Source organism: Acartia tonsa, chromosome 4 (assembly GCF_053477335.1).
Source record: "Acartia tonsa isolate MP-2025a chromosome 4, ASM5347733v1, whole genome shotgun sequence".
NCBI lineage: Eukaryota > Metazoa > Arthropoda > Copepoda > Calanoida > Acartiidae > Acartia > Acartia tonsa.
Window position 1 is genome coordinate 26,492,242 of NC_137263.1, and position 25,562 is coordinate 26,517,803.

General features: G+C 34.8%; 1 protein-coding gene across 2 annotated transcripts; it reads left to right on the forward strand.

Annotated features, from left to right (window-relative positions):
• The first annotated feature begins 10,001 nt into the window (after nucleotides 1-10,001).
• On the forward strand, nucleotides 10,002-25,221 carry tn (tripartite motif containing protein thin). 2 transcript variants are annotated; one of them, XM_080159352.1, is made up of 6 exons: nucleotides 10,002-10,092; nucleotides 16,067-16,382; nucleotides 17,333-18,217; nucleotides 20,564-20,736; nucleotides 22,032-24,511; nucleotides 24,822-25,221. In XM_080159352.1, exons 2-6 carry the CDS (start codon nucleotides 16,136-16,138, stop codon nucleotides 25,033-25,035), a joined length of 3,999 nt encoding a protein of 1,332 aa, XP_080015478.1. In that variant the 5' UTR covers nucleotides 10,002-10,092; nucleotides 16,067-16,135; the 3' UTR covers nucleotides 25,036-25,221. The 2 variants fall into 2 exon arrangements, with proteins under 2 accessions (XP_080015478.1, XP_080015477.1); XM_080159351.1 differs by lacking the exon at nucleotides 10,002-10,092 and adding an exon at nucleotides 15,510-15,724.
• The last annotated feature ends 341 nt before the right edge of the window (nucleotides 25,222-25,562 follow it).

The following is a 25,562-nucleotide window of genomic DNA, read 5'->3' on the forward strand; positions in this document are numbered from 1 at the left end:
AAAAACGTTAAAAGGCTAGATAGATGGAGCATATGAAAAAAATGAAAGAATTAATAAATATATATGTTGAATTAAATACTAACATAAATATTTAAATATGAGTATTTTTTTCAAAAATATATAAATATAATAAAAGTTTAGAGGAACTTGTAAAGATACAGCGCATCAAAAAAATTTGTGGGGATGGGGATCAGGGATAAGGGATAGGAAACCTGGCCATAAATTAGGTCTCGGCCTGGTTTTGAAAGGGATCATGCAACTTTTACCATTTGCCTAATTTAATGACCTTACTGGCGGACGGCTCATATTGGCTACCGCTCTAAACCAATAGTGTTCTGTGATTTGGGCTTGTTTTGTATCAACCAATCACCAATTGGCGGAGCCAATTGGTGATTGGTTTATACAAAACAAGCCCAAATCACAGATGGCGGAAATTTTAGAAGCAGACAATTCTTGAAAAAATAATGATTTTGTCTGCTACGAAAAAATAAATATAAATGGTGTTAGATCACATTAGTTTAATTATTAAATCTGCTTAGAGTTAAACATTAACCCTTTACAGTCGGGCCCCTAGCCGCACCTTAATCGGTCGGGGGGGGGGGCGTTCAACGCCCCCCCCTTATTATCTCAGTTCCTATTAGAGCTAGAGGGCTAAATTTTTTTGTGCAAGTCCCCTGTTTGATAATGAATTTCCGATCTTTTATAGGTCTAAGTCAATTTTCGCTTCCTTCACCCTTTTATTTAACAACCTTTGTTTTTAGGTCTTTTTTTACTTAAAAATTTCAAACGGCTGTATTTTTCTTATTTTTGAAGCTAGAAGAAAATTTTTTTTCCAGAAAATGTTTATCTTTATGTAAATTTTACATTAGAAATATCAAAATATAAATTTTAGCGGCCGCAGCTGTACTTGGCAGCTGCCAGCCGCCGCAGTTTCGGTCGGCGGGAAAACGGCGGCGGATCTTCATGAAATTTTCATACGTTATGTAGACATGTAAGAAAAGCTTAAGTTTAAAATTTGAAGTCTCTAGATCAAAAATTGCGGCCACAGGAGCCTTTTAAAGATTTCTGGAGACCTGGAGGATCAGGATCTGCAGGATCATACCTGGAACCTGAAAGTGACTTGAACACCTGTATTTCATATAAGGATGTACTACTAGAGGATTTTTTAGTAATTTGGTATGATAAAATGCTTTGTTTTAGTCAAAAAAATATTTTTGCTCTTTACCTGGATGACCCTGCCAGGTTTGCTGGCACCCTGTGCCCGCCAGGATGGAGATATTAAAAAAATTCCAACTCTCAGTTATGTGTCATACCCATACTTAAAAAGTCAAGCAGTTTGGGCTCTTTATCTTTCACACACAGAAAATGAGATAGAAAAAACCGGAGGGGGGGGCGTTCAACGCCCCCCCCCCGACCGTTAAGGGTTAAAAAAGGGCCACATAGAAAAAACAAAAATAACGGGATTATTTTTTTGGAAAGAAGGTAGCTACGAATTTTCATTTGGTAGTTTATAAATTAGATGTTGTATTTTGAATTTTAAAAATTTAGTAGGAATTGATACAACACCTTCACCCTAATTTTTGTACAATACAACACAGTACAGATATATCATTACATTATATCCAGTATAGTATCCAAAGAACCTGATAGAATGTTACCCAAGTGCATATTTATTTATTTATTTTGAATTTTAATTAGCAATGAAATTTTCAAATAAAATTTTTACTCATTAATAAAAATGCAAATAATACAAACTAAAATCTGTCTGAGGGAAACCCAACGATAGCTTTCTGACAGTTCAAATTACCAAAGTAAAAGATAAAAAATTTTGGGAGAGAAAAAACTTCATTTTAACAAAAGCCATTAATATATAGGTTTATAAAAAGTTATGTTTTTTACTTTAAACTAGCTACCTGAATTTGATTCTATACTTTATCTACACACACACACACAGCGCTTTTTCATTAGCATTTTATACGAACCACTGCGCTATCCCAAAACTGGTTTATTAGGCTAGAAATAGGCCTAGGCTTGAAATAGGCCTGAAATAATATTTTCCTACGTTTCCCATCCCTTATCCCTGATGGGGATTTTTAACTTTGGGAGAGGGGGGAAGACGATGTGAGAGTATTGGTTATGGAATGTGAATTTACAAAATATGTTTTAAACTTTAACATATTACACACATTTATATTTTTAGTGGCACAACTACTCTATAATTGTTTGTCTTAACCTCTTTTCGAGGAAGCTTTGTGTTTGTCAAGTGCAAAATTAATTCCTTATCATTAATCCTAGAATTAAGCGCAAATGTCGTCTTTTTTGACTTTCCCTTCATAAAGTGACGCAGCATGGATTGTTTATATGCGCCCACGTTTTTCACTTTTGAATGAGACATGTGTGTGTGAAGATTTCGGAGAACAAAATTGGGCCTATCATTGGTCTCATAGTGTGTGAACGACCCTAGTATACCAGGGATTTGAAACCATAAGAGCTTCAGGTAGAATTTGTTAATTTTATAAGGAAGAATGGTGTATAGGACGATTATATGTAGTTTTAAAAGGGCTTTAGCCAGCTAAGCATGAAACTTAATTATGATTAATATATGTTTTAGTAATTTTTATGTGCCTTATTGTTGCATTTAACAATGATTTATTAAACCAAATAATTTTCCTTTAAAGCCAAAGTTTCCAAAGATTTTTACCGTAGAGAAAAATGATTTTTAAAAAGCAAATAAGATTACGTGGTTATAAATAACTGGAATTATGAACTAATTGATATTGTAATTTCAGGTCTTTGAAATAATTTCATCAATAAATCTATATTCAAACCTGCTGTTGAAACTTGATGGTTCCTGGTATTGGGGGTTTGTATGTTCGCCAACTGATCTCGTGAACTTCCCGCTAATTCGGAAGTCAAGCTCAACCAAAGTGTCATGGTTGAGACAATTTCAAAGTATCTGATGAATAGGCGTTAACATTCATCAAGAGATCAATAGCATCTAGATTATTGATGCAAAAAAGAAAGAGCTGCACAAGCAATTTCAAATGAATGATGGTTGAAGGCGCTGCACAAGCAATTTCAAATGGTTCTGAAGAATAGGCATTAGCATTCTTCAAAGAATCTGAAGAATAGGCGTTAGCATTCTTCAATAAATCAATAGCATATAGTGTATTGATGCAAAAAAAAACATTGACAATTTTTCTGTGAAATAATTACCTAGTGAATCAATATGGTGCTCACTAAAAAGCAGAAAATTGAGCGAGCTATCGCTATTGGCAATGAAAGGCTAGAGGTGTTTGACGAACAGATAAAAGTGTTTTATGAAAATCTAAAAGCCTGCCAAAGTTTTAGTTCATGTGAAAATGTGAATTTAAAATCAATTCGTGACATTTTTAGTGAGGTCAAGGACCAATCTGACCTAATAAAAAGTCTAAAACCTGCCGTGGATACTAGTGAGCTGCGCGAGTTCAAGCGTGATTTGGATGAAGCTAGTGAGCAGAAAACTGTTGCAGATAAAGTTTATGCGTCGTTGGAGCAGTGTACAAAAATTCTGTACTGGCTTGACAATGATTCAGACGACGCGAGGTCAAGCACTGTCGCCAGGAACCTCGACGTCATTGAGAAGGTGAAGATGGACATGGGAGTGCTTAAAATTTCCATGGAGTTGCGCCAAGAAGTACGTGATATGTACCGAAGGCTTAGAGAGATGGAACGTCGTTCATCTAATTTGGATGAGAGTGGGACACCTGCCATTCTCTCCAGAAGTATGTCTGCCGTGGATATTCGGAGTTCCAACCCGCAGTATGGGCGCTGGGACAACAGTTTGTTGCCGTCGTTCGACGGTACTGACACGGATTACCCAAACTTTAAACAGGTCTTTAAGGATCTATGCTCTGGTTATGGATTTGCTGACCAGAGGTTAAGTCTGATGTTGTGTATGGAGAAGGTGATAACCAACCCGGAACTACGCAAGCAAGTGTCAGCGATTAGAGATCATAATGAACAATGGGCGTTTCTTGATCAGATGTTTTTATCAAACACTCGCCGGTTCATGAGGATTTTAACTAAGTTGAACAAGATGAAACCTGTGGATAAACCTGTGGACGTGGTTAGCGCAATTGCTACCTTCAAGAGCATGATGCAGGAGGTAGAAGCCATCGTTGGTTCTGCAGCTAAGGATTACAATCACCTAACTCTTATTCATATTTTTAAAGACAAGTGCCCTGAAAATTTGAGAGACAAAATTATGATGGAGCTAGGTAGCATGAACCAACCAAACATCCAGAAGATTGTAGAGCTGCTGGAGAGGACCAGGGGTGCCATGTTGGCCGGTGATATGTCCTATGACAATGGCGCCGGCAAGAGAAATCGTGATAGAGCTGCCGCCGCGCAAGTATCTGGCCGCAGTGACAATGAGAATGGAAAGGCTGGAAAGGACAAGGCTTCCAAGTGGAACAGTGCATGTCCTGTTGAAAATTGCGAGGATAAACATCCTATTTTCCGTTGTCCCACATTTAAGAGGATGGATGTTGTTGACCGAAAAAAAGTTGTCCAGCAGAATAAGTTGTGTGAACTCTGCTTGTGTGATGGTCATACTGCTGACAATTGTAATAAATCGGATAAGCTTGGTGTCTGTGGCACCAATAATTGCGACGGTTATCATAGTCGTATGTTGCATGAGGCTAGTGCTAGTGTGAATACAGTCTACAAATCAAGTTCTGCGCCTAGCACCTATACCTTCCTGCTGCAAATAGTTCCAGTTGTAGCACCTGGCGGCGGCGCCTGCCATGCCGCCGTCATGTTTGATACTGGTGCGAGTCTACCACTTATATCTGAGAAGATGTCCCACAAGTTGAAGCTGAAATCTACCGGCAGATATACAAACATTTCTGTTGCTGACGGTAGTGAATCATCCTGCCGCAATGTGGTGTTCTATCTGAAGGACAGGGATGGTAACTTGAGAGAATTTGAGGCAGCTGTTATGCCTAACCTCGGAGGTGGCAACGAGATGCGCTCGGTCCATCCGGAAACCGCCGCCGAAATATTTAAGATGCCGCCAGAAAGATTTACATATATCAGTGGAGGCTTAGATATCATCATTGGAAATACACATCCTGACGTGTTTCCATCAACCTACCAGAAAGTGGGCCAGTCTATGTTGTGGCGAACCATTTTTGGTAGTGGTTTTATCTGTACAAGTGCTGACTATGGAGCTGGTCAGCAGAAATCTGCGTTTAAAGCTGCCGTAGCTGTTGATAATGAACCGGTTGGTACTACCGTAGCTGTTGATAATGAACCGGTTGGTACTGCCGTAGTTATTGATAATGAGCTGGTTGGTACTGCCGCAGCTGTTGATAATGAACCGGTTGGGTCTGCCGTAGCTGCTATTATTGAACCTGTTGGTTCTGCTTGTAACGCTGCTGATGAACTTTTTGGTTCTGCTAGTGCCGCAGCCGTTGACAACATGGCTATGGCGGGTGTTGCCGTGGCTAATATTGATAATGATGTTAGTTGTGCTGCAGTTATTCCTGATGATATTGGTAACGATACTGTAGCCGTTGAGAATATTGTTACGGCGGGTATTGAGCCGCTGAATGATTCGGTTCCAGCCGGACAAGAGCCGACGGGAGTTTCGGTTCCGGCTGGACAAGAGCCGATCAGAGTTTTGGTTCCAGCTGGACAAGAGCCGACGGGAGTTTCGGTTCCAGCTGGGCAAGAGCCGATAAGAAATTCGATTCTGGCCGGACAAGAGCCGACGGGAGTTTCGGTTCCGGCCGGACAAAAGCCGGTAGATGATTCTAAGTTTTGTGACAGTCACACTTTTATTACTTGCCCTGGTGCTGTCATGAATCAAGAATCGACTTGGCTGCTGCCAACCTGGCCGCCCGACACAGGGTAAAGGGCCTGCAATATGGCGGGTGTTGCCGCCAGAAAGTTATTGAAAGTCTACCAACCCACAAATCTAATTTACAACATAAACTATTTATGTGAAAATGATCTTTAAAGAAAAAATATTACAAGTTATATATTAAGCTTGTGAAGGGAACCTAAAAGGGTTCTGTAAAGAATAAGTATTCATTATTTAACTAGTTATATTGTTCATATTTAAGCACAAAAATTCTACAAAATTGTTTAGACTTTTAAAGCAGATTTTAAAAGATTTTGTTTCTTTAAGTATGACTTCGAAAAGCAAAAGTTTGTGTGTATTAACTACCAAATGATTTTTGCAGTTTTTTTTTAGATTGAGAAAAATAGATTTTTTTAAAATTATTTTTCGAGGTATTTTTTCATGGTTCACGTTTGCTTAAAAAATGTTATTTCTCAGATTCTCATATGAGATAATGCATTAAAGTAAAGAACACAACATGTAAAATTATTATGATAATGTTTAAAATATTTCTTATTATTATTTTAAAAAGATTATCGCAAAAAATCAAGATATTTGTTTTAATTTGTAAGCAAATAAAGTTTTTTCTTTCACTCCGGAGGCAAGGATTCCTAATAATCCACGCGTAAAGATTTTTCTTCATTCCGAGAGCAGAGATTCGTAGCAATATATGTACCTAGCGATTTCGGACAGGGCAATTTTAAACCTTGAGAAGTATTTTATAGCAATTATTTCCTAGGTACATATATTTTCGTTCATGTTTAAAAATGTAAACTCTATTTTCTATGAGATAAGCATTTATAATAATGAACACGATGTATGATATTATTAAAATATTGATTATTTATATGAATATCACAGACTTAATTTAAGATAAACTATGCATATTTTAAATTAACCTTTCCTTCATTTTATCGCAGATATTAAAAAAAAGCGGTTTAAAAAAATTTTTGATCAATAATTGATTCTTATTTTATGAAAATTGAGAACATTTTTTTTAGTAAAAAGCCACATTTTCATATGCCTATTTTTATGCCTAAAATAAGAATCAAATGAAATGCGACTAATTTTTATTCTATTTCATATACTCAAATTTAATTTTATTGAGTTTAATTTCTTTTCAAAAGTACCATTCATTATAAAACTTACCTGAAAAGTTTACCAAAAAGGAATAAATGTGTCGAGGTTGCGTGATTCGATATTTATTCTAAGAAAAAATCAAGTATTTTTTTAGCAGATTTTTTTAAGATTATATATGAATTTCAATCAAGTAAACATTTTTTATTCAGATCAAGGAATGATTGAAAATTCATATTTAAAGTCGCATATTTTTTTTACAAAGAAAAATTGGTATTTTTTCATAATTTCAATGAAAATTCTAACGAAGATATTATTATTTTGCTATTCTTTAAGTATTAAAAAGTTTTATTGTTGATTAAGATATTACAGTTCTTATTCATTAAGTTTGAAAAAACTTTCTGCCCAAGGATTTTGAAACATTTTTTCTTACTACTCTTTTTGATGCTTAACAAATTTAGTTTAAAGTACCTATAAATCTTAATTTTCTTGTCTAAGATTTATTTCGTTTTATTTTACCATTATTGTTTACATTTCGACCTGATTTCGTAGGTACTTATTGATGTATTAATAATGATTTATTACCTATTGATTATGAAATGATTATTATTTAGTATAAGTTGTTATATTTACAACATCATGATTAATAGGATTATCCATTTTAGGATTTGTGTATGTGATCTTGTGATTGTCATGTGCATGGAATGTTGTATGGTACAAACCAATCCCCATCCTTCTATCCTAAAATGTGAGGTATTATGAGTCCTAGTGAGGAGTATAATATTGTGTATGCATTTCACGGGGTTTCATTTAGTTAGGAGCAAAATTGTCACGTTTTCGGGATGTGGCCATTCTCATGTGATTATGGTGAGTTGAGTTTAGTGAGAAATGTTGCTAGTGCTCAGCGCAAAAAAACCTTGAATCTCGTTAAGGAAGTTAATTTGACTTTCAAACGGGGGGTGTGTCTTAACCTCTTTTCGAGGAAGCTTTGTGTTTGTCAAGTGCAAAATTAATTCCTTATCATTAATCCTAGAATTAAGCGCAAATGTCGTCTTTTTTGACTTTCCCTTCATAAAGTGACGCAGCATGGATTGTTTATATGCGCCCACGTTTTTCACTTTTGAATGAGACATGTGTGTGTGAAGATTTCGGAGAACAAAATTGGGCCTATCATTGGTCTCATAGTGTGTGAACGACCCTAGTATACCAGGGATTTGAAACCATAAGAGCTTCAGGTAGAATTTGTTAATTTTATAAGGAAGAATGGTGTATAGGACGATTATATGTAGTTTTAAAAGGGCTTTAGCCAGCTAAGCATGAAACTTAATTATGATTAATATATGTTTTAGTAATTTTTATGTGCCTTATTGTTGCATTTAACAATGATTTATTAAACCAAATAATTTTCCTTTAAAGCCAAAGTTTCCAAAGATTTTTACCGTAGAGAAAAATGATTTTTAAAAAGCAAATAAGATTACGTGGTTATAAATAACTGGAATTATGAACTAATTGATATTGTAATTTCAGGTCTTTGAAATAATTTCATCAATAAATCTATATTCAAACCTGCTGTTGAAACTTGATGGTTCCTGGTATTGGGGGTTTGTATGTTCGCCAACTGATCTCGTGAACTTCCCGCTAATTCGGAAGTCAAGCTCAACCAAAGTGTCATGGTTGAGACATTGTTGTATGTCAATAGTCAGTGAGACTCAAATTTAAAGCGATTATTTGGTAAAGTTATCTATAGCAAAAGCTACAAAAAATCTAGAAGCTAAATGAAATAAACAAAAACAACTGTTCTTCATTTTTGTTGGACAGAAAAAAATACTTATATATTGTTCACTTCTTTATATTTGTAAGAATTCAATTCTATTGACAAAGGCCACTTGTTATATCTATTATAACAAAAAGATTAAAATAACTTATTGATTTCGTTTCATAAACGAAAAAGACTTACCACTGCACTAGGCATATAATTTGGTGTACAATGAGATTTCCGGTCATTTATTAAATCAAGTATAATTACAGATTTTATATGAAGCTTTTTTACAACCTGTAAGAGCGCCTGTCTCTTTAAAGATAGAAAAATCATTGCCATTTTTATGTATATTTTATTGAAAATGCATTTTTTTCCCTAAAACATCTACAGGTTATTGCACCATATATTTTATTTTGAAAAGCATATACAGTTATTCTTGCTGTGATCCTTAAGGATAATATCGGGCTTGTTTTAAATACATGTACAGTACTACCTATGGTATATATATTTTAATGTACAGTTATATTGGAAATAATTACTTAAATATATAAGCCATCCTTTTATATAGAGTAGTAAGTTTTTTGGCTTAAAGTCTCGGATCCGAATTTGTAGTATTTTTCAGCTTTATCAGGGAAAAGGGAATGTGATTCTGACAAACAACTGTAAAGAAAAATTTCCTCACAACCCCATTTCCTTTTTCACCCTTCTTACCCACTCCTCTTCAGTTACATAAAAAAACAAGTTTTACGCCAACTTTGTAGTTTTTAAAAACTATTGATAAAAAGATTTGTCTGAAGTTTTTCCTAACAAAATACACTATAAATAAATTAAATTTATCATAAATTAATCGTCAAAACTTTAGCATATTAACCCTATAGCCATCTTTTACGTTTCAGAGATCATTTGCTTTTGAATACAGCTTTACAGAATGAATAAAATATAACAAAATTTATTTGAAATGATTCAGCTGGTAAGACGACATTTACTACATATTTTAAGATTAACTAAACAAAAATAAATAATCTCTAATTTTAGAGTTGGCAAGATTCCAGTGAAATGTTTCCATGTAACATACTAACCCATTATTTCTTATAACATGCGCAAAATACAAATACGTACTTAGTACGAAACAAAAGAATATATTTTTTTTTCGAGTTTAACCCTTTTTCGTTCATTTAACATTTTAGCCATCAGTAGATTTTCAAAAAAACTTTGAAATTTAAACTGAAAAAAAAAAATATTAATTGTTGGTGTCATGAGAAATGGAAAGTAGGTATAAAAGATTGCTGGGCCGGTCATTTTACAGTTTCCTATTAGCCTGACCCCACTTTAATTTACTTTATACTTTTGTACAATACATTTGTTGTAGGTAGGTGCACACATTATTTTTTCCCAAAAAAATATATCATGGCCTATATCATTTCTAGTAGTGCAGCTACTCATCAATATTCTTCTTTTGTCTGTGATTGTGATTTATGTGTATTCAGTTTTTAAATTAGATAAACAGTAAACAGTAAGTGGGTGAATTTATGAAGATTCATCTTTATTTTTTTATAAGCCGGTTGAACCTGTAATTATTTTTTGTTGTTAAATTATTTCTAAACTTGACATATGACATTTAAACATGTTTTTATTAGAGCTATATGCCTAATATTTATGTCTCTATACAAGAACTGAAATTAATCTTAACTGTTCTAATAATGATGTATCACCGCTGTTTAAGCTTTTATGAGCACAAAAGATTATTACTACTTGCAAGTCTTTTTTTATTTCATATTCAATATAAATTTGAAATCTCTATAATTTTTTAAAGTAACGATTATTTTCAAGTGCACTTAAGTATATAACAGTAGTTCATTCTGTTTAAAAACCTGGAAAAGTTACAAAAATAATTTTTAAAAAGCCATGAAAAAGGGGTTAGTTGAAGTAATCAGACCTTTTATTTACAACATTAGGTAAAATTAACTCCCGCAAATAAATATAAAAGATATAGATTCACTAGTAAATTGCGACAAAAGGAAAACAATGGAGGAACAGTCCGGTTAAATAATATCTTCTTCGCTCCTATAATGTGATTAAAAAATAATAAGCCAGCTATAATTAGTTAAATTTCTTAAGATAAAGCTAGCTATCGGAATATTATATCATTTAACAAATTTTTTCCCTCGTATTATTGGAATGAATCATGAATCACTAAATATAAAAAATGGTTTGCTAGTAATTCCTTTTAAAGTTTGACGGATTATTGTGTCTGATGGTCCATCTAGGGTTATAAATCTATTCCTCTGCGACTTATAATAGTTTACCATTTCTTGTACGAATTTTAAGAAAAATCACATGAGTTCATACGCTTTTTATACTTCCGCAGTACGTTCTGCAAAAAGTGAAGGAATTTTAAATTGGTAAAACGTAAATTTTCTTAGACGTAAATTCTAAATTTCTTTTATTGACATTTTACATCAATAGTTAGAATATTAAAAAATTGTCGATTTTTTACAACCATGAAAGTTTCTTAGTATTCTGCTTTTTCCTTCACCACCCTTCAAGCCAGCATATGTTTATACTATATTTAAATACTAGACATTTCATCCCCAAGCCGGGTAAGGTCGAGATTAGCCTAAAACCAGACCAAGATGTATGTAAAGCTTTCATGAAAAGTACAACCAATTTGGATCGATATCTTTAGCTAATACGTTTAAGAAAGAGTATTTTCTTTTGTTGAAAACATATATTACCTTCAACTTTCTTTTAATACAGGAACAAGAATTGGCAGTTTTAGAAACTCCTTAATTTTAAGGAAGTGTGACTATTTAAACTCCTTGGCTCATTTTTGGGTTAAATCAATGATAAGGGGGGTGTAGAGGGGTCGAGGTTGTATACAACCTCATTAACTTTTCCAGGAGAACTTTGGACGCTATTGTTGTTATGTATTATATCTAACTAATTATTTATATAACCAGGTCAAATCAGTAGAAAATAAATGAACGTCAATTTGCACTGACATAAATTGCACGACCATGTAAACATCATCATGCAAATATGTCTGTCTGTCTGTCTTTCTTCACAACTGTCTGTGTGTGTGTCTGGAGCTGTTTAGTTTGACCCAAAAATACTTGACAAATATTGTTTTAACATTGAGGGCAAGAGTTCAAGGATGTGTCCTTTGGTAAACATCTGACTTTAGCAAAGCATTCGCTTCTCTTGTCTCACTTTAGTAAGGCATGGCTTTATTTTTGTCTGACTTTACTAAAGGATGTCCTTTAATTTAACTTTTACTTTCATTTCAAGAAAGAAAAATCGAAAAAAAGATTCCAAATCAATAAATGAACTATCGTAAATCTTGTTTTTCTTAATTTTTACCTCTTCTGATATTGCATTATATTAAACCAAATTTTAATTTATATCAATATGAAGGACTATTTGTGCTAATTACCACCATGGATATTAAAACAGGAAGAATGTCTCCTTTTTTGTCCAAATAACGGGGGTATTAAGAAGGTTAAAGCTAAACGGACTACAAACTCTTTGATTTCCCATCCTTTGCCTTACATAGCAGAATTAGGTACCATTACAGCTTATTCTATAAAATTGACATTAAAAGGCATGATATATGGAATTAACATTAAAAAGCTTTTTTTATTGAACCAACATCAAACACTAAAAATAATATTTAAGCCTCGGAAGTTACAAACTTGCTGATATGTAATTGCCGTTTTATCCCTTTTACATTTACATTTTCTTTTATTTTCACTATTATACATAACTGGTTAACCGCAGAAAAATTGAGCTTTTTCTGCCGACTTGAATGCGGCTGCCTGGTCCAGTTTGTCTGGAGGTTAAACTTAATCCAGAACTAATTCTTTCAAGGTTTTAAAACATTCATTAATTAATAACACGTCTGCAAGCAGTGCATAGCGTGAATTAGGGCCAAGGAAACAAACCAAAATGTTTTCTTTTGTCAAGAATAAAACAATTTTAACAATTACGTCAAAAGTCTAAGGCCTCAACATGGAAAAATCAAATAAAAAAACTATCAAAATGATTATTTAAAATATATTTCAAATTTAAATGTATTTTAAAAATATACCCATTACCCATTTTAAAAAAAACAAAATAATTATTTTTTGTTACCTTCCTCTTTATGTTTGATCACATGACAAACGCAAAATATATTTTCTTGAAGTCTTATTTCTCTTATTCAACTTTTTAAAAATTTTATTTGGGCGTCAAAAAGTCTCATAGAATTGCTTATTCATAGGTTTTTTTTTCAGCAGACTGATTGACTACACCAGTTTACATGTAGTTCTATTTATTTTCTAGTAAAAAGCTTTTCTATAATTATTCAGTATTAAGTAATGCTATTAAAATAAAGAACTGCATTAAGTTTTGTCCCGATTCTTTTAAAAGCGTAGCTAATCCATCTTTATAATAAATTAACAGGGTCTGTGAATGTGTACCGAAGGATCTCGTTAACCACAGAACCGATGTAGTCCTGCGTAACATTGAAGCTTCTCATAGGTCTTGTATGGTTTATAACTATATAGGGGGTGGATTCCACCTCCCCCTAAGAGAATTCGGCCCTAGAATTTTTTAAATTTGAACTTTGCTTTTTTTTATTTTGTCATGTTGCTTTGGGAATTTTTTGTGAGTAACATTTAAATAATTTTGTACTATTGATATCTTTCTAGAACTACTACATGTACTTTTCTTCCTTTTAATTCAATTTTTTTTCTCATAAAAAAAAACAAGAGTACTTGAAACACAGAAGACAAAAAAGATATTGATCCATTTAAATTTACAAGGGGGTGGGGTATATCAAATTTTATTCCACCCTCCCCCCCCCCCCCAACCACCACCACCCCAAAAAAAAAGAATTTAGAGGATATTTTCCACCATTACTCTCCTATGTAAATTTTACCCCAAGATACCCAACACCCAAAATAAAAAGCTTGGACGTCCTTGTATTAAACAGTAAATTTTTTAAGACAAACGAATGTACAGACAGGCCTTAATTAAGTAAAGAGAAGCCTCGCTTCTTGAAATAAGCTAGTAAAAATTTTTTAGTTAGAATTATCTTAATTTTTCGGTTTTTTGTAATGAAATTTAACTCTACATTATGTACAAAGAGAATACTTATATAAAGAAGATCATCAACTTTTTACCTTACAATCCTATTCTATAATAACGTATTAGTTGTATGTATGTAGGAATAAATTTCCAAAAAGGTCTCATAAAGGACTTTAACTATTACTAATGGGTTCTATTTAAAGCTTTTAAAAATTGCATTTTGATGCATTTAATGTTTCATGCTCTAGGCGTATTACACAGAAGAAAGAGACCATTTAATGGACTGATTATTCCTTAAAGTATATTTTAATTTGATGTGCCTATTTTTGGGCTAATGATTTGAACCAACTCTAACTTTATAATTGAAAAGCCTGACGTTGCAGCTGCAGCTGTTTTCATATTACGTAAAAGAACATATATTTGTCCTCTTAGAAACAGCTATAAAACTAATTTTCATATTTCTTTGTATATTAACTGTGTCGAAAACAATAATAAATAAAACCTATTTATATGTTATTGCGTTCAACAAAACTTTTCTGTTGCACAATACAAATTTAAGCAAATCTCTTAGTAACTCTTTTTTTTTATTGAAGCTTTTCTATAATTAGGGTCCGTCAGTCCGTCCGTACGTCTGTAACAGATAGCTTTTTAAACTAATTTAAGCAGGTTAGAATTGTCCTATCGATTTCAAACTTTGCATGGTGATTCCTGTAGTAGTTAGGTACGATTTAAAAAGCGTAGCAACTCTATAATCATTACCAGAATGTCCGTACGTCCATTTTAAACATATTGATTTTTTTCCTTTTTTAACAATCAATTTTTATATGATCTAATTATCCAATTGATCTGATTTTTCGTATACTGATTCCTGGGACAACAAAGTACAATATTATAAGCGAAGCAACTCTATAATCAAGTCCTAGAAATGTAAGTATGTCAATAAACATTAACCTGTATCAAGCAGTTTTTCAACAAATTTACTTATAATTTTGCTTCGACTCTTATACATTTATATTCTGCTTATTCAGTTCTGACAAATTACATGTGATAATGTCCATTTTTCTTACCGTTTTAGTGCTTCGCTTTTATGGATGTTGTCATCCTTGTTGTATGATACACTTGTATGTCTGTACATCACCAATTCAATATTGTTACGTTATTAAGGGTGAATGATGTACTCATTATGCAAACTTGTCTATTTTCATCCTAAATATTGTTTTTGCTGCACTTATACAAATAATAGTCCTTGTTTTTTGTATCTCATATTAGAACTAAATATCAGTGCGATTGTTTATTAGATTATGTATGTGTGTGTGTGTGTGTGTGTGTGTGTGTGTGTAAACCCTGAACTAAAAACGGAAATAGTGACGTGCATGTGTGTGTGTGTGTGTGTGTGTGTGTAAGAAGAGGACAGGTTAGGTTGACCCACGCAGCACAGTAGATAATAACATAATAAAATTAAGCAAAATCTATTCGAAATATAAATTTTGAAATTTAATAATTTTTTTCAATATTACTTTTTTCAACAAAGCAACTAATTTCAATTTTTAAAATTTAAAGTTTTATGGTAACACTTTAAAGTCCAGTAACATTTTAAAAAATAGATAAAAATCAATTATTCATAAGAATTGTAGGGAAGTTTTTTTTAAATGTTTTTATTTATAATGAACCCATTATGAATTAGCACTTCTAGAACAAAGCAGATACAAAACCTTCTAATTTATTTTTATTTTTGTGTCTGTGTATTAGTGCGTGTGTGTGTGCGAATTTAAGGCTTAGCGCACAGATGAGTGTGCATGTGTGCGTGCGTGTGTGTGAGCTGGCACGATGCCAGGCGAATGCCTTCTCAGCGGGCAGAGGCAGGATATTGCCGGCAGTAGCTAAAGTTTACCTTACCTGGTGATAACTAATTTATATTTTGGGGCATATCTAAGGTATTATAAAAATAATCATTTTGAAAAATTGTTCCTTTATTCAACTTAGTTTAAGTTTATTAAATAAAAGAAAAGTGTAGGTTTTAAAAAGGTTATTTCTATAAATGTACGGGTTAAATAAAGGTTTATTTTTATGCATTGGTCAAAGTTTGTAAAAATGTATATAATTTGTTACTTGAAGCATAAAAAAAGACAGGTTTATGTATATTTGTTTTATAAATAGGTAAATCTATCGCATAGTAATATCCTCAAATCTAAAGGATAGTTAGTTATACATAACTTTTTGTGGCTTTTATGTATTTTTTCTCTTGAAATTTAGTTTTAATCTTTATTTTGTTTTAGGCCCTCTAGCAGAGAAAGAATTTCCTAAACGAAAAGCTCCCTACAGGGGAGCGGCCAGGTAGCAGCAGGATGGAGCAGTTCGACCAACTGCTCACCTGCTGTATCTGCCTGGACCGGTACCGAACCCCTAAGCTGTTGCCCTGTCAACACTCGTACTGTCTGGACCCGTGCATGGAGGGCCTGGTGGACTATGTGAAGCGCCAGGTCAAGTGTCCAGAGTGCAGGGCAGAGCACAGGATCCCGTACAATGGGATCCAGGGGTTCCCCACCAACTACACGCTCACCAAATTTCTGGAACTTCACGCAGAAATTACAGGTTTGATTTTATTTTTCATTTATTTGTTTGAATTATTTCATATATTAGGAAAGAAAATATTTTATGATATTTCCACCTGTCTTAAAGCTATTCCAATTTTTCCTTTAATAATTTTATTTTGCAATAGTACTTATGTATGAAATTTTTAAAGAAAAAGTCTTTTTTTTGTAATGCTCTAAATATAAAAAAGATAATCCTTATAGAAAAGTAACAGGATATGTACCGAAGGATTTCGCTAACCGTTAAACCGATACGGTTCTCATGGGTCCTATGAAGGTTAATGGCTATTTTGGGGGAGGGTAATATCATACCCCACTCCAAAAAAATCTCCCCAAACTTTTATAAAGAATTGGGTGAAGGGGTTCAATTCGACTGCCTGTCGTAGCCGCTAGTTTTCAATAAAGAATTGATTAATCTTAGCTTAACAGTTAATTTTGCAACATCAAAAGTCTATATACTTTCAACAATTTTGCGCAGCTGAATGAAAGTTAAAGTCTAAAATAAATATGACGTTTCAATATTCTACACAAAGCTGTTAATTCTTAATAAAGAAGAAAGCTAAATTTAAATGGAGAAACTTTTTGTTGCATTTCTTGTGAAAATTTTGCTCGCATTGTTTTCAAATGCAAAAGTATTTATTTCTTAAAAGTAAAAAAAGATGACTCGCTAACCTAAAAATATTTAAGTCACATATTTAGGCAGTTGTATTCTACAAAAATTAAAATAACCTAAGACATTTCTGTCCACAAGTAACGTAGCTAATATCATTTTTTGATAAATAAGAAAATTTAACTATTATACAGACAGATATAATCTTTTTAATCGCATGTGAAATGACATGCAGACGGAGACTTAAATTTTGCTATTGTTAGGGTAATCTACAAACATCTGTTATATTTAGTGTTATATTTTTTTGAGTCTTTATTATATAATTTCTAATCCTACTTTAGGTGAGCTACCGGATCCAAATGCAGATCAGATAATGTCAAGATGTAATGTGTGCTCAGAGAAAGCTTATGTAAATCCATGCGCCCACTGTGATAAGAAGTGTTGCGACACGTGCAAGGATGCCCACTGTGATATCCTGAAGCGCGAGATCTCCCGTGTCAACAACCAGATCAAGCGTGGTGTGCACAGGGTGGAGGACGCCCTGGCCCAGGTGGAGCGCAACCAGACACAGCTCAAGACCAACGCGGAACAGGTTGTCATAGAAATTGATGAGGTCCACCGGCGGCTGTCCAACGCACTGAAGGAACGGACTGATTACCTGAAGTCCAGCGTCGACAAGTACCTGGTCTCAGAGATGAAGGATCTAAAGGAGTTGAAAGATAACTTGGATCTTGAAATTGCCAACATTCATTCCAATTCTGACCTTATGGAGAAAAATCTTGACGACGGGACTAAATGGGATGACAACGAGCTGATGGACTGCAAGGATATCTTTATAAAGATGATGGACTGGATCAGAAACTATGAAATCAACAATGATGAATACAGTAGGAAGATCAGGTTCACCTGCCACGACACGGTCAACGACATTGCCAAACGGATACTTGAAATCGGAGATCTGAGAATGATGGAAACGAACAAGACCAGAGACGACGACTTTGAGTCTCGCTCCTCCGGACTGTCTCGCTCCAAGAGCGACCACAGGCTTGTTTCTGAGTTCAGAAGACAGGAAGAGAGCTCACCGCCCATGCGCCGCAGGTTTGGAGAGAACAGGTACAGCAGGGAGGCGAACAAGAGCAGGACAAACTTTGGTAGATTTGGCGGAGACGAAGAGGAAGATGACACAACCACGAGGTCAAGCAGGTTCAGATCTAGATTCTTGAGAGGTAAAAACTTTTTTTTGATTATGCACTGTAAAAAATATCTTCAGTTTTTTTCTTGACGTTTCTTTCCTTTAAATCTTTGTGCAGTAGAAATCGTATAAAAAGTTTAATATTCTATTTAATTATTTTGTTTGTATATTAGTTTCAAATTGTTACCAAAGGATTTCATATAAAATGCAATATAACATTATAGAGGTAAAGCAGGAACTTTATATTAAAACAAGGATGACAACATCCATAAAAGCGAAGCACTGAAACCGTACGACAAACGGACATTAACACTTGTATAGTGTCTGAACTGAATAATCAGAATATAGAAGTATAAGAGTCGAAGCAAAATTGTAAGTAAATTTGTTGAAAAACTGCTTGAAAGAGGATAATGTTTATGGACATACTTACATTTTTAGGACTTGATTATAGAGTTGCTTCGCTTATAATATTGTTCTTTGTTGTTCCAGGAATCAATATACCAAAAATCAGATCAAACGAATAATTAGATCACATAAAAATTTGTTGTTAAAAAAGAAGAAAAATCAACATGTTTAAAATGGACGTACGGACATTCTGGTAATGATTATAGAGTTGCTACGCTTTCTAAATCGTACCTAACTACTACAGGAATCATCATGCAAAGTTTGAAATCGATAGGACAATTCTAACATGCCTAAATTAACGAATAAAAGCTATCTATCTCGGACGGACGTACGGACGGACGGACGGACCGACCCTAATTATAGAAAAGCTTCGCTTTTAAAAAAGATAAAAAAAATAATAACTGCATAAGTTTTAATCTTGAATGTATTTTTCTTTATAATAATAATTTATATGTTTGATATTTACTATGTCAAGACCTTGAATTAGATTGATTTGCCCTGATAAACTCAAGTAATGTCTACATTTTTGGGGGATTAATAGTGGACAGATTAAGATCAGGGAGGAAGGTAGGGGACATTTGACTATAAAATGTATTCATTCCCAAAGTTAATAAACTCGATCTCACAGTCATTGGCTTACAAACTTTAGGTTAAGTGATAAAATCAAAGTTTATCTTCAACAATTTTTGTGTCCATTAATATCTTATTTAACCTAGTTTAAGGTCAATGTATCAACCATTGGGAAAATATAAGTTGTGATTCTATCTATACCCTAAGATCTTTGATAAAGATTTAAGGTTGGCTCGTCAGCCGTCAATTTTTATGGTGATACTTTGCTGTAGCTATGAATTGTTAAAAAGGACAACTTAGGTACACATAGTGAAGTTAGAAATAAAAAAAATGTAGGATACGGCAGCCGCTGCACCTTTTAAAAAAGTGCAGCATCATGCGGCGCTTGCATATACATACATTTAAATAATATGTATAAGAAAATGTGTCTGGGTCATTCAGCCACGCCTATTAGTTCTTAGAACATATTCTAAAATAGAAAATACTTTTTTTTATCAGTAAATAAGCGTGTTTGTTCACTTATATGAATGTTTCAAAGTGCAGTTACCTAAAGTGCAGTTACCTAATGTCTAATTTAACAAGGATGACAACATCCATAAAAGCGAAGCACTGAAACGGTAGGACAAACGGACATTAACACTTGTATAGTGTCTGAACTGAATAATCAGAATATAAAAGTATAAGAGTCGACGCAAAATTGTATGTAAATTTGTTGAAAAACTGCTTGATACAGGATAATGTTTATGGACATACTTACATTTTTAGGACTTGATTATAGAGTTGCTTCGCTTATAATATTGTTCTTTGTTGTCACAGGAATCAATATACCAAAAATCAGATTAAACGGATAATTAGTTCACAAAAAAATTGGCTTTTAAAAATGTAGAAAAATCAACATGTTTAAAATGGACGTACGGACATTCTGGTAATGATTATAGAGTTGCTACGCTTTCTAAATCGTACCTAACTACTACAGGAATCATCATGCAAAGTTTGAAATCGATACGACAATTCTAACGTGCCTAAATTAACGAATAAAAGCTATCTATCTCGGACGGACGTACGGACGGACGGACGTACGGACGGACGGACGTACGGACGGACGGACCGACCCTAATTATAGAAAAGCTTCGCTTTTAAAAAGCAAAATAAGCTTAAGACACAATGTAACTTTTTATATAAATGCTTATCTAATAGTTTGAACATACGCACCAAGATTTAAATCAAGTGCGAAGAAAGGGTAAAGTTTTAGTCAAAAAGTGTGTAAAAAGTTATATTATGTCCACCAAACAAGTTATTTTACTAAAATGAATAATGCCTTTTAACTAATCTTCAACCTTTGCCGGCAATATTTGCTAGTGCTGCCAAGAAAGAATGAAGGGTAAGAATTGTGTAAATGTTTAAGGTGATGATGATGATGACAGTGACCGTAGGAAGTCTCTTCACATGGAGGATGATGACAAATCTGTTGCCAAGAAGGAGAGGAACAAGGTTATTGAGACTGAGGATGCTTCCCGTGGACCACTCAGCGGCTGCATCAGGCTGGCTGACAGCTCCAGAGTCATACAGAGGCTAAAGGTAAATATTTTTTTATTTCTATTTTTACAAAATAATAAATTTGAAGATTTTTTTTTTTCTGAATTGAAACTTTACTTTTTTTAGAAGTTTACTTTAATAGATAAAAGTTTTAAAATCCTCAAGGTTTAATTGCGCTTACGTCATATAAACACAAACACATCATCATTTTATCTACATACAAGCATACATTAGTTTGGAATTTGAGGGGATTAAACTAATATTTCAGTGCTTTCACACAAACTCTATATTGAGCTCTGATATCATCTCTCTCTTTTATTTCAAAAATAAATTGAAAAGATAAATGGGGGGGGGGGGAGGAGTTGGTCCTAGGGCTAACCACTGCTGGACCCCCAGGGACTCCCCAGTACCCAATATAACCTAACCTTGCCTAATCTAAAGTAATAATCACACAAACAAACAAAAAACTTCCTATTTTTCATATTATTTTTTTTTTAATAAAATAAGTGGAGTGGGGAAATGTTTTAGTGCTCAATATGAATTCTATTTTTTGCAATTTTGATTAGAGGTTTTTTAATATTATTAGATAAAATAGCTAAAATAAAAAATCTAATTCAAGCCCTTTAATGTAGTTTGTCAGTTAATTTAAAAAATAGATAGTAAATTATCCGCATAAGTACACATAAGTTTACTGAAATACCACATACTACATATAAGCATATACAAATACATTTATCCATACATACATTGCTTTCTATTCTGGACTTCCCGGCTGCGTTCATGACACATTTATATTCCCTGCTCTTTACATAGGCTACTTTGCTTCTTACTTTCCCCCATCCCTTTTATTCTAACTTTCATATTACATCTCCAAATCCCCCCCCCCTCCCCCTACACACAGCTTTGTTTTTTACCCTAGTTCCTGGGAAATGAAAAGGTTGAGTTGTAAATGAATCCTGAAGGCCTTGAGCTGCGCTATGAGTACCTAGTACTGAGGTTACATACTGTCTGTACCTTGCCATGTACCTACAGTATCAATATTCTCAAGCATGTCTAATTGCCTGTTAAAAAGAACCCAGGAACTAGGTATTATGAACGCAGCTCGGGGGAAACCTAACGGATACATTTCTAATTCAACCTTTTTATTTTTCAGAGTGCCGGTAGATCCTATTCCTTGCCGAGACAGCAGAAGTTGTAGCATTCAATTCAGTCCTAAGCACCATTGATTTATAACACTTTTTACGTATAATTTATTGTAATTTATATTTATTTGTATTCCTTTTTGTAAATAAAATGATTTTAACCATTTTTAATTTTCTTTTTTTCTTTTATCCAAGGAAAGGGAAATGGAATTGATTCGACCCAAGAAGAAGGAGACTCCACCACCAGTGTTCAAGCCTGTGACCCGCCCTGTACCTGCACCCGCACCCAGACCAACTGCTAACAACGATGATGAAATTGACCGAATTAAGAAAGAGAATAAGACTAAGGAAACAACTCAGACTGCCACAACCACACAAGTAGATGCTACCCCAGCATCAACAACAACAAGCACAGCTATAGCCACAGCAACTGCAGAGACAACGGCTGTGACTGCTCCTGCAACCACAGCAACAAGCCCGTCATCAGCAGCTGCAGCCGCTGCAGCTGTTAGAAGACAATCAACAACAGCTCCCGAGCCTGTGGCACCAGTGCGTCCCTCAAGAGCATCATCAGTATCTGCAGCACCAACAGAAATAGCTGCACCACCTACAGCACCATCAAGAGGTGCTCAAGGATCCAGTGTGACAGGAGGCAGTAGATACAACTCCAGAGCAACATCACCCAACTCTATTGTTGGCAGGTACACCCAGCAGCCAGGAGCAGCTGCAGCAGCTACATCAAGCTACGCTGGTTATGGTGTCACCTCACCGGCTAAGACACAAGAGGCCAGTCCAGATTCTGATTTCTCTAGTAGCGATTCTGACAGCACAACTTCTAGCAGCTCCGACAGCGAAGACGATGATGCTGATGATGGATATGAATATGAATATTATGATGAGGAGGAGCCAGCAGCTGGTGCTACAGCTGCGCCAGCAGCTACAGGATCTACTGCATCCAGATCTATATTAAAGAAGTCAGCAGAGACTCCTTCTTACAGTTCAGCTTATGGAGCTAGTAGTTCATATGGCTCATCATATGCTGGCAATCAATCATCATATTCTGGATATGGAGCAGGCTCCAGTTATGGAGCTGGAGCATCAGCCCAACCTGAGGCACCAGTGCGCAATCAATCAGCCTACAGTGGCTCAACAACGTCATCATATAGCAGGGGAGATGATCAACCCTCAAGCAGTAGTAGTCGCACTCAGAGGTCATATGGTGGTGCTAAGACAACATCATCTTATGGTGGAACTTGGGGACAGGATACTGAGACAACTGCTCCTGCTAGTCCTTCCTCTACAAGACGGTACAGTAGGTATGCTTCACCAGAACCAACTGTCAGCTCAGAAAGAAGGTTCAGCAGAGAGGAAAGTTCTGACAGTAACTCGGGTTATGTCAGTAGATTCAAACGCAGGGACGACAGTGACAGCTTTGTAAGCAGATATCTTGCCAAGTCCAGATCAACTGCTGTTGGTCTAGGCTCAAGTGATTCTCCAAAAGAAGAGACTCCTGAAGACTCAGTATCAGCCACCAGAAAGATTTCAGGTGAGCTCCAATACCCCAGTGGAAGATCAAGATATGCTGCCCTAAAAGAAAGAAAGGCCAGAATTGCTAAAAGCAAAAGTTCTGCCACCATTGGTCTCGGAGATAATGATGACGATGACAATGATGAAGAAGTACTCACTCCTTTTACATCAAGATTTGGAGGAGAACTGGCTAGATCAAGATCTTCACATCTTCTAAAGGAGCAGACACCCAGCTCTTCCAGGACATCAGCACTGGAGACAACTGCTGATGATGAAAATCTTAGTTCTTGGGCAAAATATCTTAAGAACAAATATGGCGGTCGCGGCGCGGCTTCTTCTGCACAAACATCCAGCAGAGAAACAGACAGAAGTTCTTTAACATCCAGACCAGGAAGTGGGCTATTATCTAGCTATGAAAGAGATCAGTCAAAAAACGCGACAGGCTCCCCCGCTCCTACACCTCAGCAGCCCTCGGGCTCCGCAGGTATAGGTAGTATGCCGAAAAGTCAATACCTTAACAAGCAGGCCTTGGTATTGAAGTTCGGTGCTAGGGGGAGCCAGCCCGGATTTTTTACATGGCCTAGAGGTATTGCAGTTGGTGCAGACAATACCATCATTGTCGCAGACTCTTCCAATCACAGAGTCCAGATTTTTGACTCCCAAGGACAAATTAGATTTTGGTTGGGTGGATACGGCAACGGGGAGGGAGAATTTGATTGTCTGGCAGGTGTGGCTGTCAACAGGATTGGACAGTACATCATTGCAGACAGATACAACCACAGAATACAAATATTTGATCCTAGTGGTCAATTTATAAGAACCTTTGGAAGTCAGGGAACCGGAAATGGAGAATTTAACTATCCCTGGGGTATCTGCACAGATGCACTAGGATTTATCTACGTGTGTGACAAGGAGAACCACAGGGTCCAGGTATTCCAGAGTGATGGAACATTTGTGGCCAAGTTTGGCAGCATGGGCAACAAGCCAGGACAGCTAGAACATCCACACTATATAGCTGTGTCCAACACTAATAGAGTCATAGTGTCAGATTCAAACAACCATCGGCTACAGATATTTGATGTGAATGGAAAAGTTTTGACAACTTTTGGATCAGAAGGCACAGATGAGGGACAGTTCAAATTCCCTAGGTAATTCAATTTTTAAATTTTCAGTTTTAGTCAGAGAGGGAGGGGACATGAGACTGTAAAATTTAACCCACAAATGCACATGGTAAATCGTCCAACAGATTGCAAATTTTGCATGATGATTTCTGAAACATTAAAGTATAAGCAAATCCTTATCTTGTACTCAAACATTTTTCCAACAAATTAACATCGAATCTTTTTTAAAAACTTGTAGATAATATTCTGTTTATTAAATTGATAATGTTTGTTTGATTTTTTTGTGCTTAAAATTGATGTATGTTTTATCCTTGTTTCTAATAAGAAATTATTTCAGGGGCGTAGCTGTAGATGAACAAGGATATATTTTCGTGGCAGATTCCGGTAACAACAGGATACAGATTTTCAACCCAGACGGAACATTCCTTCGCTGCTTTGGCCGCTGGGGCCAGGCAGATGGCGAGTTTAAGGGACTAGAAGGAATAGCGGTTAATGCCGCGGGTAGGATTCTTGTAGCAGACAGAGAAAATCATAGGATCCAAATATTCTAAAATTTATATTGTATAGCTAATTTATTTTATGTATAATTAACGTTTTATGATTGAGGTTGGAAATGACTGGAAGGTTCAGTTACATGATACTTTTCAATCATTTCATTATCAGGTTCATACACAATATTTAATGATCTTTTGTAATCCCGTGGAATGAATAAATTTTATAATAAAATTATTTTAAAAGATAGTGTGTTATTTATATAATATATCAACAGATAATAATTTAAGTGCAAAATAATTACATAAACATTACCCTAATAATAATAACAGAAGCAAGGACGATAACATCAATAAATAGTAAAGATATTAAATATAAAATTTAGAACAACTATGCATTTATAAGGCAACATTGAGTGTTAGTTGGTAGGCACCTATTGTTCATGGAAATTCTTAAAACCAAATTCGTAATTTATAAATTAAAGGAGAAAAATATATCTTTGAAAAGTCTATCTTATTTAGCAGCCAAGAAATTCTTGTTTTCTCATTGTAGACTGATAAACAAAATTAGAGTGAGTGGCTCTCGA

Excerpts from the sequence above, each read along its gene's own strand:
- tn (XM_080159352.1), top strand. The coding sequence starts at position 16,136 with ATGGAGCAGTTCGACCAACTGCTCACCTGCTGTATCTGCCTGGACCGG. Across the intron at positions 16,383-17,332 it reads ACTTCACGCAGAAATTACAG|GTGAGCTACCGGATCCAAAT; the intron begins GTTTGATTTTAT and ends ATCCTACTTTAG. Across the intron at positions 18,218-20,563 it reads CAGATCTAGATTCTTGAGAG|GTGATGATGATGATGACAGT; the intron begins GTAAAAACTTTT and ends TAAATGTTTAAG.